Source organism: Euphorbia lathyris, chromosome 9, assembly GCF_963576675.1.
Source record: "Euphorbia lathyris chromosome 9, ddEupLath1.1, whole genome shotgun sequence".
Taxonomy (NCBI): Eukaryota; Viridiplantae; Streptophyta; class Magnoliopsida; order Malpighiales; family Euphorbiaceae; genus Euphorbia; species Euphorbia lathyris.
In genome coordinates, this window is record NC_088918.1 from 27,328,574 (window position 1) to 27,344,759 (window position 16,186).

At 35.9% G+C, this 16,186-nt stretch overlaps 1 protein-coding gene across 1 annotated transcript; it reads left to right on the forward strand.

Annotated features, from left to right (window-relative positions):
* Window positions 1-11,693: 11,693 nt before the first annotated feature.
* LOC136206072 (protein WVD2-like 2) lies at window positions 11,694-16,186 on the forward strand. Its single transcript, XM_065996988.1, has 7 exons — window positions 11,694-11,898; window positions 13,290-13,737; window positions 14,476-14,564; window positions 14,722-14,812; window positions 14,901-14,972; window positions 15,045-15,155; window positions 15,549-16,186. The coding sequence occupies exons 2-7, from the start codon at window positions 13,291-13,293 to the stop codon at window positions 15,834-15,836; spliced, it is 1,098 nt and encodes a 365-aa protein (XP_065853060.1). The 5' UTR covers window positions 11,694-11,898; window position 13,290; the 3' UTR covers window positions 15,837-16,186.

Sequence of the window (16,186 nt, forward strand, 5' to 3'; positions counted from 1 at the left end):
GGCAACATTTACAGTTATCGCCTCCAACTCCGCTAGCTCTCCGTCCGAGAAATTATACCCACGTTTCCATTTTTCGAAATCCGCTTGCGACCAACCAGCTAGCTGGGCCATTCGCCATTGTTTCCAAATATAGTATCCAGCGGCGAGAAAATGTCCCACGAGCTCATCGACATCTTTCTTCCGGGCCATTCGTCCGTCGACAACCCCTTTAAGTACTTTATCAGAAGCTCCTCCGATGGCAGCATTTGTCGCATTTTTAGCCACCTACCCGAATCCATGGGATCGTTATTCCATGTCACACGAAACGGAAAGTCGCCATCCAATTTCCGCACTAAGAAGTACCGATGCCTAAACTCGGGGATCTTATCCTTCAAGCCACCGAGTACCTTGAACTTCTGGTGAGAGAAAGTCACGTGTTGGGAGCGGGGTCCTTTATTCGGCCGAAAGAACTCGCGAAACACAAGTCCGGTAGCTCGGTGTCCGGCCGACCGACATAAGGAGTAGAACGCCACCATCATCCTTCACCAGTTCGGATGAATTTGGCCTGGACACAAGTCATACTCTTTTAACACCTCAACAAAGAAGGGAAGCAGAGGTAGCCGTATCCCCGACTCCAACTGCTCCTCATAGACAACCAGCTCATTTGCCCCGCCAACATGATGAGCTCGATCATCTTCCTCCAGCGCCACCAACTCATAAGGCTGCCTTAGCTTATACACAACAGAAATAGAGGCCAAGTCTGCCGACACAATAATACTATAGGCATCGTCCACCGCAAAGGATTCCGGCATCTTCGGATGGTGCCTCCCCTCAAAGCGTTTACCGTCTATACTCGTCGTACCTGCCGACCTTGTCCATACCTTTTCCCGCATTTGTTCATAGATCGAGGCCAAAGGTCGCTCTTTGGTAATCACTCCCTCGGGTACAACCACAACTACTTCAAGAACACCAGCGGCAGGCCCTCCAAGGGGGCGCTCAACGCTGGGCGACGTGCGTACCACGACGGTTTTTCTTTTCTTTCCAGCGGCAGCACCGCCCTCCTCCGCCGTCCCTACTCGTCTTTTTCGCTTTACAGATCGTTTTCGGGAAGCGTCACGGAGTGTAAAGTCGTCCGGTGTCACTGGCGGCAGTCGCTTTAGGGCTCCCCGCGAAGAACCCTCTGACATACTCCCCTTTCCCAGAAAGAAAACAAACTAGACAAGAACTAAAAACAGGAGAGACAAGCGTTTTGACTGACCTCAAAAGGTTACGACAAGCGTCGTGGAGAATCTTCAGAAGAGCGCCGCCAAATCAGTATACTCGGTGCCCAGCAAGTGCGAGCAAACGACGAAGTAACGTCGAAACGATCGATAAAAACAGCGGCTCCAAAGGAAGAGCGCAACGGCCAAAATCGTAATGGGAGGAGAATTTGACGAAATAAAGCAGAAGTAGTGCCTCCCCCTGTATTTTATACCTAAGCAAAGGTGGAGGCGCCGGCAAGGCACAACATTCAAGGCCTTTTTTACGGCGCGTGCAGGAGCATTTATTGAAGGAGCAGTAAATTGCGCACTAAAAACCACAAGCGCATGCATCAATCTGAAAGGTCTCAATGACGAAATCGAGCACCTATCGTCCAGCTGTCCACCACTCGTTACGAAGCAAATAAGCCTATTAAATCCGCATCTCCTCGCATGCAATTCTCGGCTACACTCGCCGGGGGGGGGGACTACTTGATTCAGAATATCACCTAGGCCCAGGAAGGCCCAACGATGTCCGACCAACGAATGGGTCAAGATAACAGGAGGCCCACGGGCCCAATTCAATCCGCTATAAATACAAGAGTGAAGGAAGAAGAAGGGATCGGGTAACTAATTTCCTACCTCATTCACATTTGATTATTAAGCTCTCTTGAACCACTAACTGTCTTGATCTTCGGAGTGTCCGCAGGGACCGATCCCCGCGCAGAGCCGATCCCCGAAGAAGCCAGACCTGTCCGACGAAGATCCAGATCACTATTCCGCATTCCCATATTAGAGGGTAAATAGGATCATAAGAGGTGAGAAATACCACTTTTATGGAGTTAAGGGGGTAAATAGGACATTCGATGAGTTGGGAGAGGTAAAATGACCAATTTGGACAATTTAAGGGGGCCAGAACTACCATTTTTATGGAGTTAAGGGGGTAAATAAGATATTCGATTAGTTTGAGAGGTAAAAAATGACCAATTTGGACAAGTTAAGAGAGGTTGGAGGAGAATTAGACCAAAAGAAAATAATAATAATATTTTGAATTTTCCTCACGAAATATTTAATGCAATTTAGAAGCTAATGTGTAATGATGTTATTATTGTCACGGGGCCAACTCGTTGATACCGTGTGACACTTACTTTCTCCATTGGTGGTAAACCAGTAAAAACCCAATGATAGTTAGACTAAATTGTAAGGAGTTGGAATCCATGTCTATTAGGTTTAAGGTTTTTAATTTTACACTTCTTCAAAAAAAAAAAAAAAAATTATAGTTATTTAAAGTACAATTAAGGTTGACAGTTATTTTTCTACATTGAACTATTAATTATTGATTTTGTTATAGATTCAATCCGTATTTAAATTTTCCATCAAGTTTGGATGATAAGCACTATTAAGGGATTCAGTTTGCTGACGTGGACATTTTTATTTGCACGTGGACAAATAAAAAACAAGTCTCTTGACCAAGGGAGAGAGTAAAAAGTAAACAAAATTACAGAAATCGATTTCCAGTAAATTTTTTAATCTGGAAATCGAGTTTGGAAGAACCTGCTGGAAATAGATTTTAGTGTTAGGGAAAAATATCGATTTGGAAATCGCGAAATTGGAGTGGATAAGGTCGAACTTAGAAGAACATACTGGAAATTAATTTATATAATTTTTTTTTACTTTTTAATTTTTATCTCTCTTAGTCAAGAAACTCTTTTATTATACTACCTCTGTTTCATATTACATGTCTTTCTAGAGATTCTTTGTTGTTTCATATTACATGTCATTTTATATGATCAGTACACGTTAAGTCATATTTTTTTCTAATATAAAATGTGGGTTTACAAAAATTAATTAGAATAATGGACTTATTATAGAATAAATAAATAAGAGATAACAATGTATTTTTTTCCAACATCCTTAATTTCTATACGAGTCTCTAAAAAGACATGTAATATGAAATGGAGGGAGTATTTGTCCATGTCAACAAGTCGAATTGTTCTAACGATGTATGCAGCTCAAATTCAACGGAAAAGTTAAATAAGAGTTTAATCTATAACAGAAGCAATAAATAAAGGTTAAATGTGGAAAAACAATTGATCAAAGGATAAAATTCAGAGCTTAATTATGCTTATTGCGAAGGTAATTTGTATATTTTAATCTAAATCTTTATCTAGATCTGTAATTTACTCTAACTCTAGAAATAGATACACTTGTTTTTTTTTTTTGAACAGATACACTTAAACTTTTCATTTATATAAGAAAAAATTTGGGAGAAATATTAGCAAGACAGTACAAATTGAATGATATTCATAATTAGAAAAGATAATTATTTCCAAAGGTTAGATAATGATACGACGATAGGTACTATGTAGTTTGACTATATTACCCTTTTAAGGACTTTTCCTCCGACAAATAGTCATTCAAAAATTGAACAGTGAATTTGTATGATATATTAAGAAAAAAAAAAGAACAAACTAATAAAGCGATAAAGAAAAATAAATAGTAATATCTGTTGATAAGATTCGAATAGGCGGAATTAGACTTTTGGCGCAACGTGTTGCCACTACCCCGTCGGTGTTATTTATTTCCATCTCTGCCTTATGCTGTTGTTTTTTAGGTTGCCTCTCAACTTGTCCAACATGATTCATTGGCTCCTGAACTTTCAAAGTATCACGATAGTCTTCTAAACTTATATAAAATGTTTAGTTAGTTCTCTAAACTTATATAAAATATAATCAATTAATCATTCAATTGTAAAAAAATAAGTCAAATGCGGAAGATATATTACACGTGCCTTAAAATGTTATTACATACTTCATAAAATAGATTAAAACATGTTAAAAAAGAATTTCTTATCTATTCAACTATAAAACATTTTCTTCTCTAATATTATAATCGCATATCCCGACCTTGGTCGTTTTACTTTTTTAAGATGCGTACTTATTTTTTTACAACCGAATGATTAATTGATTACATTTTATGCAAGTTCAGGGGGCTATCGAGACACCTTAAAAGTTCAGGGGGCCAATCAATCATTTTGGACTAGTTCAGGGGGCAAATGATGTATTAAGCCTTTTTTAGGAGTCTTTTTTTTAGTGGATTACTATACCCATCCCGAGTTTCCCACCCCCAGCCCCGAAAAAAGACGATACTGCCCCTTAGTAAAAATTTGAAAACCCTAAACTCTCTCAAACTCTTCCAAACCCATTTCTTTCCGAAATCCGAGATTACACGTATAATGGCAAGCAATCCGTCATCCCTAGGAAGAGACGAGAAAGACCAATCCGTTGAAGTCGAGGTATTTTTCCGTTTAAGCATTTCTGATTACGTTTTAATTGTTGTAAAAATTGTGGCTGTCGAGGTGTCGGGCGTGTGAGCATCACGTCCCAACTTGTGGTGGGGCGCATGAGCATCACGCCCCATCACAAGGTGGGGCGCAATACTAATGCGCCCCACCACAAGGTGGGGCGTGATGTATACACGTCCCGTACTCAGAAAAGAGAATTTAAGGGTTTAGACCCCGAAATATTAGTGAATTTGATCGTAATGGAATCGAATGTTCATTAGTTAACATTTGCAGCTTCCGTTAGAAGACTTCAGAGGTGACGGTGTCGATTACAGTGAGGAATTTTATCCTCTACAGATGTTTAAGACCTGCTCATTCCCGGCCAATGGTATAGATTTCGTGATCTGAGTGTTCGTCACTTGAACAATATTTATGCTGACAGGAGAGCGGCTTGGACTAGATTACATTGATGTATATGAATTTATGTGTTTTAATTGATAATATTTATTCATGAACTTATACTATTGTTACAGGTTTTAACTAAAATTGTATAGTATTTACAGGTTTTAATTAAAATTGTATAGTATTTACATGTATTTACAAGTTTTAATTGAATAGATGGACTATTTTTTTTTACTCTCCCGATACGTTGGCGTATGGCTACCACGCCTCACCACATGGTGAGGAGTGATAGCCACACGCCCGCATATGGAAATAGCAAAAAAAATAGCCCATTTTCCATTCCCAATACCTAAAACGGCATTTTCGTCCTTTCATGGGCTAGGGATGGAAAATGGTGGCTGGGTATAACAACACTTTTTTTACGATAGATTTTGGTTCTAACAAACCGAATAACATTAATTTTAAATTGATGATATCTGGTTTTACGGATATAAACTTTTGATAAAATAATTCTTCTTTCTTTTCTAGAATTTTGAATTCCAGACGTTGTGGAATTCCAGAATTTAAGAAAAAAAGTTAAATATTTTTTTTTCTAAAATTGCTCCTCTCTTTTAATAGAGTCAGGACAGTTGCCACGAATTTGGTAATGATATAAACCATATGGTTTGATTTGTAACTAAAAATACGTCAATTATTTTTTCTGAAATTGTCCCTCTCTTTTAACAGAGTTAGGACAGTTGTCACGAATTTGGTAACGGCACAAATCACATGGTCTGGTTTGTAACCAAAAATAGATCAAACTTTTTCCCAAAATTAACCCTCTTTTAACAGAGTTAGGGCAGTTGCCACGAATTTGGTAACGGTGCAAATCACTGGGTTTGGTTTGTAACCAAAAATATATGTACTTATCTGCAAATCCGTGAAACGACATGACATCTATTTGAAATTAGCCCTATTTTTTTATAAAATATCATATATCATTTTATTAGATGAAAAACTATAAATACAATATGAAATTAAGAAGAATAAAATTTTGGAACCATACATGCTATAGTCAGTACAAGATCCACAAATGGTAGAGAATAGAATACAAAAGGCAATAAAAACCATACAAGGTAAAACTAACACAACGAAAATGCAAATCATATATTTCTCGTCAATCGAATCCTGTTGAAAAACCGTTGGAACCCATTTTTCATCATTTAGACTCTTCCGGACATTCGGATCTGAGTCATTTCTTTTATTGCAGTCACACAGATCTATATATCTAAGGACAAGATAAACTTGTTCTGCTCTTACTAAAACCGAAACACGTAGAAATGAAAGAAGTACAGCTAACAGATGTAGATCTGATGGAAAGATAAATACGACAAGGTGTATAGATTTCAAACCAGCTAAATCTATATTGATAACGCAGTAAATATTTTATACCGTTTGACAAAAAAAAATTTATAATGAACTTATATATAGCAGATTTAATTTTTAACATTTTAACATAATGTTTGTAATTTTGTTAGTAATAGACATAATTGATATTTGGAAGGTCTGAGGTGACAGTTAAATACCAGTCAAACCAATTTTCGATAACGTACGGATAAATCTTATATGGCTGAAAAATTTGGTCTCGGATAAAGGTCAATGAGTAAAAATTAAAAAAATAAAATAAAGGTCAATGAGTGAAAATTAAAAAATTGAATAAGTATTTGCATTTTGATATTGCCGTTAGTTAACGCATTCTACGGTGAGTGCTGTATGGTTGGTTGGAAATTGAACATCGCCTCGTCAGAATTTCACCTACCTTATAAAACTACTCAAAGTTATTTTATATAGGAAAGAAAAACAAAATCATGTTTCCTCAAAAAAAAAAAAAAAAAATCATGTCATTTGTATATTTAAAATAAAAAAACATGGTATTTTTGTTATAAAATAATTTTTTATTTTATTTTACAGTGCTGGTTAAAGAAAGAAAAATAAAGAATTGAGGTTAATTTTAACTCATTTCTCACATTAACTTTGTGTGACATATTATGTATAAATTTGTTAACTTTGGTGATGTAATAAATTGACTTACTAACTTTTATTAACATCATATTTTTGAATTATTAATTTTTGCAAATAAGACATTTTTTTGATGATGTATTAAACAATATTAATTGAACTTTTTTTTAATGTAAAACACATCGTTTTTAGTAATGGAAGAGCATCCGGACTGGAATGTTTCAATTCAATGTCTTCACTTTACACATCGAAAACATGTAAAGTAAATATATTTTTGCAAGAAATGTTCAAGAGTCGTTGTCCTACCTATCCTATGCAGATATTTATTGTAGAAAGTTATCATCACGTAGAATCCTGTTATAGTTTTATTCACGTGAGAGATTGTTGGATAAAAGATATAATACAAATTGTTGTAAATTTAATTTTTATTAAAAAATAAAAAATTCAAAAAACGATTTATAACTGTTTAGGGGTTGGAATTCAATTGATGCAACACTTCCAAACTGTTGCCTTTTGTATGGAAAAATGTTGCATTTTCTATTTGGGAGTTGGTTATTGAGAGTTGGAATCCAAACAGTTGTAACACTTCGGAAGCATCCTGAAACACCGATCAGAGTTTGTTTTTACATATACCTTCATTAGATACGAAAAGGACAAGTACAACAAGAAACGGGAAAGGTAAAAAACCTTACAAAATCCACAATGGGACGAAAATGACTACAAAGAGCATAAAAAACCATAAAAGGTACAAAACACACAGAAAAACAATAAAACATATATTTCATTGGAATCCAAATCCGGAGAAAAGCAACTGCAATCGAATCTTCGTCATTTAGGTCCTTCCGAACATTCGGATCTGTCCTTTTTTTGTTGCAACCACGTAGATATAGTGATCTACGTATAAAATAAATCGTTTCTGCTATTGCTAAATCCGAAAAAGGTATAAATAGTAGAATAATGGGGAACAGATACAGTTCAAACAAATAAATAGATCCAATAAAATATATAAACACTGACTGAAAAGAAATATAATAAAAAATTACAGTAAACCTAACCGGTTGAAAGGAGGAAGAAGTAGATCCATAAAAGAGAGGAAAGTTCGAAGATCTTGATAAAATACAGTAAGAAAAGAGAGAAGAAAGCAACGAGAGAGCAGTTTTTTCTAATCCACGATTAGAGTTTGTTAATTTAGAAGTTGGAATCCAAACAGTTGCAATAATTTAGAAGTTAATAATCGCAAAAATTGCAACACCCTGAAATTATTGCATATGTTTGTGTAATTGGTTTTTGGACTTTTCTTTCCTGGAGTATGGATACCGAGTCATTTTTCAAATTTTCCTTACAATATATGCTTTAAGTTCAATTAAATAATAATACACTTGAATTTTGGTTTTTTTCCCTATGTTCAACCTTTATTCCTATTCCGATGATAATGTTCGAGTTTGTTCACGTTTATGTTGCATTTTGGGAGACGATAGTCAATTGCGGTTAAATCTATTTTAAGGAAAATGATATTATCAAACCCCAGATTACTCGGTTTGACTTTTGATTCACTAAAAGTTTAAATAAATTATGTCATTTAATTTGATTTTAGTAATTTCAAATTAATAATATTTTCTACGTTGTTTTTATGTTTATTCTGGTTGTGTTTTTTTTTTACTAATATTTTTAACAGACCGAAAGTCGAATCAGATTGACAATTGGATTAGGGTCAATGAGTTCAATCGGTTGATTCAGATTGATTAAATCAGATGACGTCATACGTTGTCTCTTGCTGAAGATACCCTCCACTTTTGCAGTTGTTCGAGAAATTTATTTTCAAGGCAAGAAAATTATATCCCATTAAGCTAAGGATTCAGAGAAAACTTCTGCCTTTGCTAAGAAGCAAAAGATGTTTCAGATTACTGATCTACCTTGTGATCATGAGTCTTTTGATGTTCAGGTTATGATCCAAATTTTTTGTTTATTTTCCAATGACTTCCAAGTGTATAGAAAATTGCTTGTTTATGTTTTCCAAACTGCATTAATGTCTTTTAGCATTTAATCTTAAAACTGTTTTGTATTTCAACCGCAATCATTTGACTTCAACTAATTCTCGACTTCAAAAACTTATAATTTAACTAGAATTACGGAGTAATTCTCAACAAATATCACTATTCATAACATATTGAGTTAGTTCTCTTATGATAACGATTTTGGTGGATCTAGCATTCAATCTTCTATTCAACACATTAGATGCTTGATTTTTTTTAGTCATATTAAGTCCATACTTGTTAAATTAGTAAGTTGTAAATATTTAATTTAGTTAAAAGGATATTGCACATTTCATATATGTTTTATATTTTTTTACCGTTCAAAATGAGTTTTTTTCTCCATCAACTCTATCACACATTCAAATTGTAAATTCAGAACACAAATTAAATGAAAACATCGTATTAACCAAATTTTATGTTAAAGTTTTTAATTAAAGAATAAATTAATCAATTAATCAATAGTCATCAGGCTTACAAGGGATGCAGGGATTAAAGAAGTTACAGTCAATGAAGATGAGCGAAAACCCAACCTTGTAGCCTCAACAACTACCTGATTGACCGGGTAAATTACACCCATGGCCACTGAACTTTATCCATTTTCACATTATGGCCACTGAACTTCATTTCTTCCCAGTATGGCCACTGAACTTTACACTTTTTAACACTGGTGGTCACTCAACGTCTCAAAACGATCGTTGACGGCTAAAAATAAAAAATCCAAAGCGTTAATAATATTTTAAGGAATTTTAATTCTTGAAAATTTTCGTTTTGAGGTCATTTATGTGTTGTTTGGTTAGGAGAGAGAAAGTGAATTTTTAGAAATAGAAAGCTCAAAAAAATGTGATTTTCGAAAACAAAAAATGTGGTTTCATGGTAAGTATCGTTCTGAACAACTTTAATTCTTGAATATTTTCATTTTGAGGTCGTTAACAGTTATTTTGAGAAGTTAGTTAAAATTGAGTGGCCACCGATATTAAAAAGTGTAAAGTTCAGTGGCCATACTGGGAAAAAATGAAGTTCAGTGGCCATAATGTGAAAATGGGTAAAGTTCAGTGACCATATGTGTAATTTACCCCCGATTGGCCTCTCTATGAATAAAATGAAAACTACAGTTGGGGATAACTTTGGTGAGATCACGACAATTCGTCAGAACCAAACCGAAACTCGAGCAATCATCTTCATTTTCTTGCAGTAACGAATTATAACCAATTGTGAATCTCCCTCCATGCTGACTATACTATCACCCCGGTGCTTGATCCAACTATGTGCCTCTCGGTAAGAAATGGCCTCGGCTAAAGTCGGTGGGACGATCCCTATAAGAGATGTAAACCGGGCTGCCACGAACAAACCATTCGAGTCTCTGATTACATCTCTAATACCGATCTTTTCATTCCCCAATCTGGCCGAGGCATCGAAATTGACATTAATTACCGCTACTGGAGGGATCCAATAACTGCTATGGACTACTGGGAGATACCGAACATCAAATTCAATATATCCCTATGCCTGTCTCCACGCGTCTAGGAAACGAGCAGCTATGGCAGCAATGTTCGAAGGGATAAATGGCCAACACTCCCACACTAGCTGATTGCGGCCGAACCAATAGAACCATAACAACGTAGCCCAGTTTCTGGCTACCTCAGACGTACTATTGTGCACACATCCTGCCACATGTGTGCGAAACACGGCTCAACCAAAGTTTTGATTACTTCTTGCCATTGTCGACAGGTTCTAGACAGCCATAGAGACCGGGCAAGCAAGAAGTAAATGGGAGACAGACTCAGCAACCTGCTCATGTAAGGACAAACATAATCAACACTTACTTATCGAATGCGAAGATTATTAGCAGTTGGAAGGATATTCCAGGCTGCATGCAATTTTTGACTTTCGATGGATAAGATAACTGTCATAGCTTGTTCCACGGAGCGCTACAAGTCTCCTCAGAGGGCCTCGGGTGTGATGCTAACAAAGTATAATAAGCTAATTTAACAATGTAACTGCCTCTCTTCTCCCACCGCCAAACACTTTATCTTCGTTCTCATATATGGAAATCGGAATACGAAGGATACGTAGGCGGTCTTCCTATGAAAATGATTCAGAAATAGTATCAGTATCCCAATGTCCATCATGAATCAATATGTCGACCGTCCAATCGACGTCCGGTATAGCCAGTCGACTAGGCCTAGCAAGTTCCGAATCAAGACACTGATCCTCCCATATCCGATTACTACGGACATTACCAATTCGGTTGCAGGTACCTCACACCTTTTGAAGATACTGGACCAAATTGCACTCAGCTTATAACCTAACCAAGCCTTCCTGAAATCCGAGGAGGGGAAATACCGAGCCTTAAAGACACGAGACACTAGCGTCTTAAAAACTGATTTTTTAGTTATCAACAACTAAATACGACTAAAAAAATTAACAAATAAAAAAGTAGAAACTCATTACACTAAAATTAGAATGTGAATCGGAATATTCAAAAGTTTGAAAATGCTTTTTGCTAAATAGGATTTGTTGATGCTTCCGTCAACATAATTAGGTAATACTACAGTAATTGGATAAAGTAAAAATACACGACTTTGCTAATTTTAGGTTACCGTCAATAAAAGAGAAAACAATGTAGACCATGTAAAGAAAAGAAAAGAAAAGGAAAGTACAACGACATGAATGAATAATCCGTTATATGACGCCGTTAAAACTGAAAAAACTGTCTTATACATTTAAACCCACCAGCGGGACATTAAAAATTAAACAAACCCCCTCGCTATTAAAAAGCAAAATCACAGAAACATTTTCTGCTTTTGTGTGTTTTTTTTTCCCTTTTCATTTTTAGGAAGAGAGAGAAACAGAAGCAAGTTTAGAGAGAGAAAGATAGGTAGAGAGATAGATAGATAGATAGAGAAAGACGCAGAGAGGAAGAGGAACAGAGAAGCTTGAGATCTTCTCAGATCGGACTGGAATTGTAAGATATTTCATCACATTCTTGCTGCTATGGATTTCTATCTTCTTACTCATGCTTCTCTTCTTTTGAAGAAATGCAATGTGGTTCGATCTGTATGTATGCTTGTTTATTTCATCTTTGATTTTCCATTTTTGAGGTTTCTTCTTCTTCTTCTTCTTCCTTAAGTTGCTCTTTCTGGTTACTCTTTCTTTTCTCGTGTTAGCTCACTGTCGGCTTGTAAATTATCCATTTCCCCCCTCATATGGAAGTTCTTGAGCTGCTTTGATGCTTCATTCATAATGAGATTTTCTCTTTCAACCGATTTTCTGGATTTTTCTTCTGTTTACTCTTTTTTCTGATTTTCATGCGATATGTTTGTGTCCGCTATGGTGCTTATGTTGAAGGATCATTGAATTATTTGGTCTGTAATGAATTTTTGTTCATACTTTTTTCAACTGGCGCTAGCTAGTATTTGAACTTCTCCGTTTTTTTTCTCCCTTTTTGATGGTTCTTGCTTATTTATTTTGAAGCTAACATGAGTTAGCTGGTTGTTTAGTGCTCCTTTTCCTATCCTTCTATGTATAGCCATATTAGTTACCTTTTTGCTTTTATATTTTTCCAATTTGTGTCAAATTATTTTTGTTTGATTCCCCTTCCTATCTCAATTCTCCTCCGGATTTTCCATGAGAACGGGGTAGAAGTATAAAAATATGGTTTTAAATCTAAGAAATGAGGAAAATGTTTACTGAACATAAGATCACGGTATATGTTCATATGATGCTTGATTGAGCACCACCATTAGGGCAGGAAATTATAAAATTGGTCTGTATACAACCGCTGGTACTTCTATATTTGATTTTTTCATTTATGGACTAACATCTTTTACATATGTTAAGCCAGGGAATGCTGAAAGTGTGCATCTGTTTGTAAAATTTAGTTGTGGCTTTGCTGTTTTTCTTGGACTTTCTGGTTTTCTTTATGCTATAATTACTTTTCTGGAATCCAGTGGTTCTCTTCGCATCCTACACCTCAGAAGATTTTTCTCATCCTGAGGGATTTCCTTCTGAAATTGTCTGCTTCTTGGTCTTCCTACTCCCATCTTTTTGGTCTTTTACTATTGAACATCCTATTTTTGGTCTGGAAGATGTTTTAGTTTGTATTTATTTTGATCAATTAAGTAAAGAGATTTGCTTCGCCTATGGTACTAATTGATGTTTTTTTTTTTTTTTTTATGGTGGAATATTTAATTCAACCTATTTGGAAGTTTCTTCTTGTTTTAATTTGTATACTCAGCAGATGAATACAAGCGTTTTACACTACTTCACATTTTGAGCCTTGACTAGTTTGTAATCCCTTTGCAACATATCACTTTCATGAAGTATTTTAATCATAAGAATTTCTGCTTGTTGCAGTATGGGGCGGGAGCTTGCAGATGAAGAAATGGATAGGATGTCAAATGGTGTTGCACTGATGTCAAATGGCATCTCTCATGATAGTGCTCATGCTCTTCCCAAGACTTCAGGGGACAGTGTGGAAGAAAAGGAGTATGAGGAGAAGGAATTCATTGGAGAAGATTCAGTAGTTGAGAACCACAATGAGAAGCAAAGTGTTCTTGGTGTCAAAAGCACTAATTTTGATAGTGAACTGGTTGACGGTAAAAATGAAAAAATGGGAGCACAGAAGCTGAGTGGTGGTAGAAGTTCAGGCTTTACTGCATCAAAATCTGGAGGAGCCAAAGGTACACGTAGACAGCACACAGTCCCGCAGCCATTTTCTCTGGCAACTGAAAAGCGAGCTGGTGTTAACTGTCCAGCGAATGTGAAAAGTTCAGATTCCCCTATTGCAAATAAGAATTCACAGGTAACAAATCCTCAGGAGCCTAATTGTCAATTTGCTATTCTCTGCATTGGTTATACTAATAGCTTCATAAGAACTTCGATTTAAATTCATTGATATGGTTTTTGTCAGGTTAAGATTATATGGGCCATATTGATGAGTCCAAAAGTCAGTTTAAAGTATCCCAACATTGCACCAATGTTAGGCAATAGATATCTAGTATGGAAAATTAGTAGTTTTTAAACTCGACCTTTCTAAGCAATAACAGGATGTTTTCTGAAAATTTTCTATGGCTTTTTAACATGGAAAATGGATCCATTCTTTGGATTAAATTTTCTTTTCAGATAATTAGATCATAATGTGTAGAGACACTAGTGGGGTTCACTTTTTCATTTCAGTGCAAGAGCCATTTTAAAGGGTTTTCTTTCCCATTCTCTCTAGTGGTTTAAATTTGAAATTTTACTATGCATTTGTGTGGTTGGCCAATGAGATTGGGCTAGTTGTTTGCTTTGAGAACTTTATTAAATACACTAATGCTACAGGAATCTGCTGATTAAGGTCCATAACATGTTTGGAATTTCATGTAATTAGTTTTCAGAGGATTTAAGGCAACCAATGTGTTCAATAGCAGCTAGAACTATGCAACTTAATGCGCATAATATTTTTATCTTTGTTTGGAATGAGGTTTAACTGGATTTCATAAAGCTGAAAGGGCCATATCTTTGTATGGATATTGTGCTGATCCATTACTTTTTGCTTCAGCTGAATTCGCCAATAACTGCGACGAAGCCATTACAACCTGATAACAAAAAGCCTCCTGATGATGAAGATAATTGGTCTCTTGCTTCCTCGTATCCTTGTTTGGTTTTAGAAATTTAAACTCTGAATGCATTTTTAACATTTTGCGCCTGAAGGGGGCAAGAAAAATAGAGGCTTCTGTTAAGATTTATGTTGTATGTTAAATCTAGTTATATTATGTCTGGATCAATAGTCCTTAGCTGTGTTTAGTACTGCTGCATCAGTGCGAACAGTGAAATCTGTAACTGTTGGAGCAGCTCCTAGTTTTAAATCTGCTCACCGTGCAGAGAAACGAAAGGAGGTAATTTGTGAATCTTATTCTTTGAAACTTTTTTTTCATTGACATTGTGTTTATATCATAGCCTATTTACTTCATTGCTTTCATCTAGTTCTACTCGAAATTAGAGGAAAAACACCGAGCTTTAGAGGCCGAGAAGAACCAAGCTGAGGCAAGGACGAAGGTACACTTCTAACTTAGGTTTTTCTTGTATTTTATTTGTTTGTGTATCTTACACTTTTCTGATTCATTGTAGGAAGAGCAACAAGCAGCAATCAGGCAACTTAGGAAGAACATGGTCGTCAAAGCGAATCCAGTTCCTAGTTTTTACTATGAACCACCTCCACCCAAGGCTGAACCGAAGAAGGTATTACAATCAGAGCTCCATCTCTTAAGTTAAAAGATGCATGGCTAGTTTTACAACTATCTCAGAGATAACATTTTAAGGAAATAGGGAATGGATTCTTATGTACACACTGGATGATTTATGATGCAAATAGTTTACTTTAAAGTAGGATTTTTCTTCAACTCTGAGGTGAAATTTCTCGTTTTGTCTGAAGTAACTGAATTTAGATTTCGTTCGAGCTTGCAATCATTTAGTCTCTGTTGCCAGATAGTAAATGGATGAATAAAAGCATTCAGCTGTATTGTCTATGGCTCCCTAAATTATGGCTATTACAAATGAGTAGAACTGTAGAATCATTTCAATAGATCTTATTGAATGGAACATATTTGAGTGAGTATTTTTATTTGTTTCCAGCTTCCATTGACCCGACCGGTATCACCAAAACTAAACCGCAGAAAGAGCTGTGGTGATGCAATACAGGCTAAGGAGGAAGTGGGGAAACATTGTGCTAGACACCGGCATAGCATGGGTAGCCGCAAAGAAGATTCATCTTCCCCTACCGCGGGCAAAACAAGGTTTCAGAACAGTCCACAAAGCACGAATGGCACCCGCAAGGTGAAGGAAAGATCAAAACAGGAGAATGCTACAGCAAAAGCAACTCCGGAAAAGATCCCCGAGGAGGAGACGAACACAGACATTTGAATTGAGTCATGAACAAATGGCTTTTACTGACCAATTAAGTGAAGGAACCATCTTAAATTTCATGGAGTTTGAAGAGGGAATAGCCTGCATTTTTTCAAGCTGCAATGACTTCTTTAAGTGGGGTTTGTGTCAATGTGAATTGTATATGTTTTGTAAGTTATATGGTCACATATCATGTTATATATAAAAGAGTTAATCGGACCAATTTTGATGTTTTAATATGATATATTCTCACCTAAAAGGGTGTTATGTTCATCTTAACTCTTGACATTGTAAGTTCTGGCTTATGTATGCTGACATTAACTTTTAGTTTGCTTGAGAATGTAACTTGGACATTTTTTGCTTTCTCA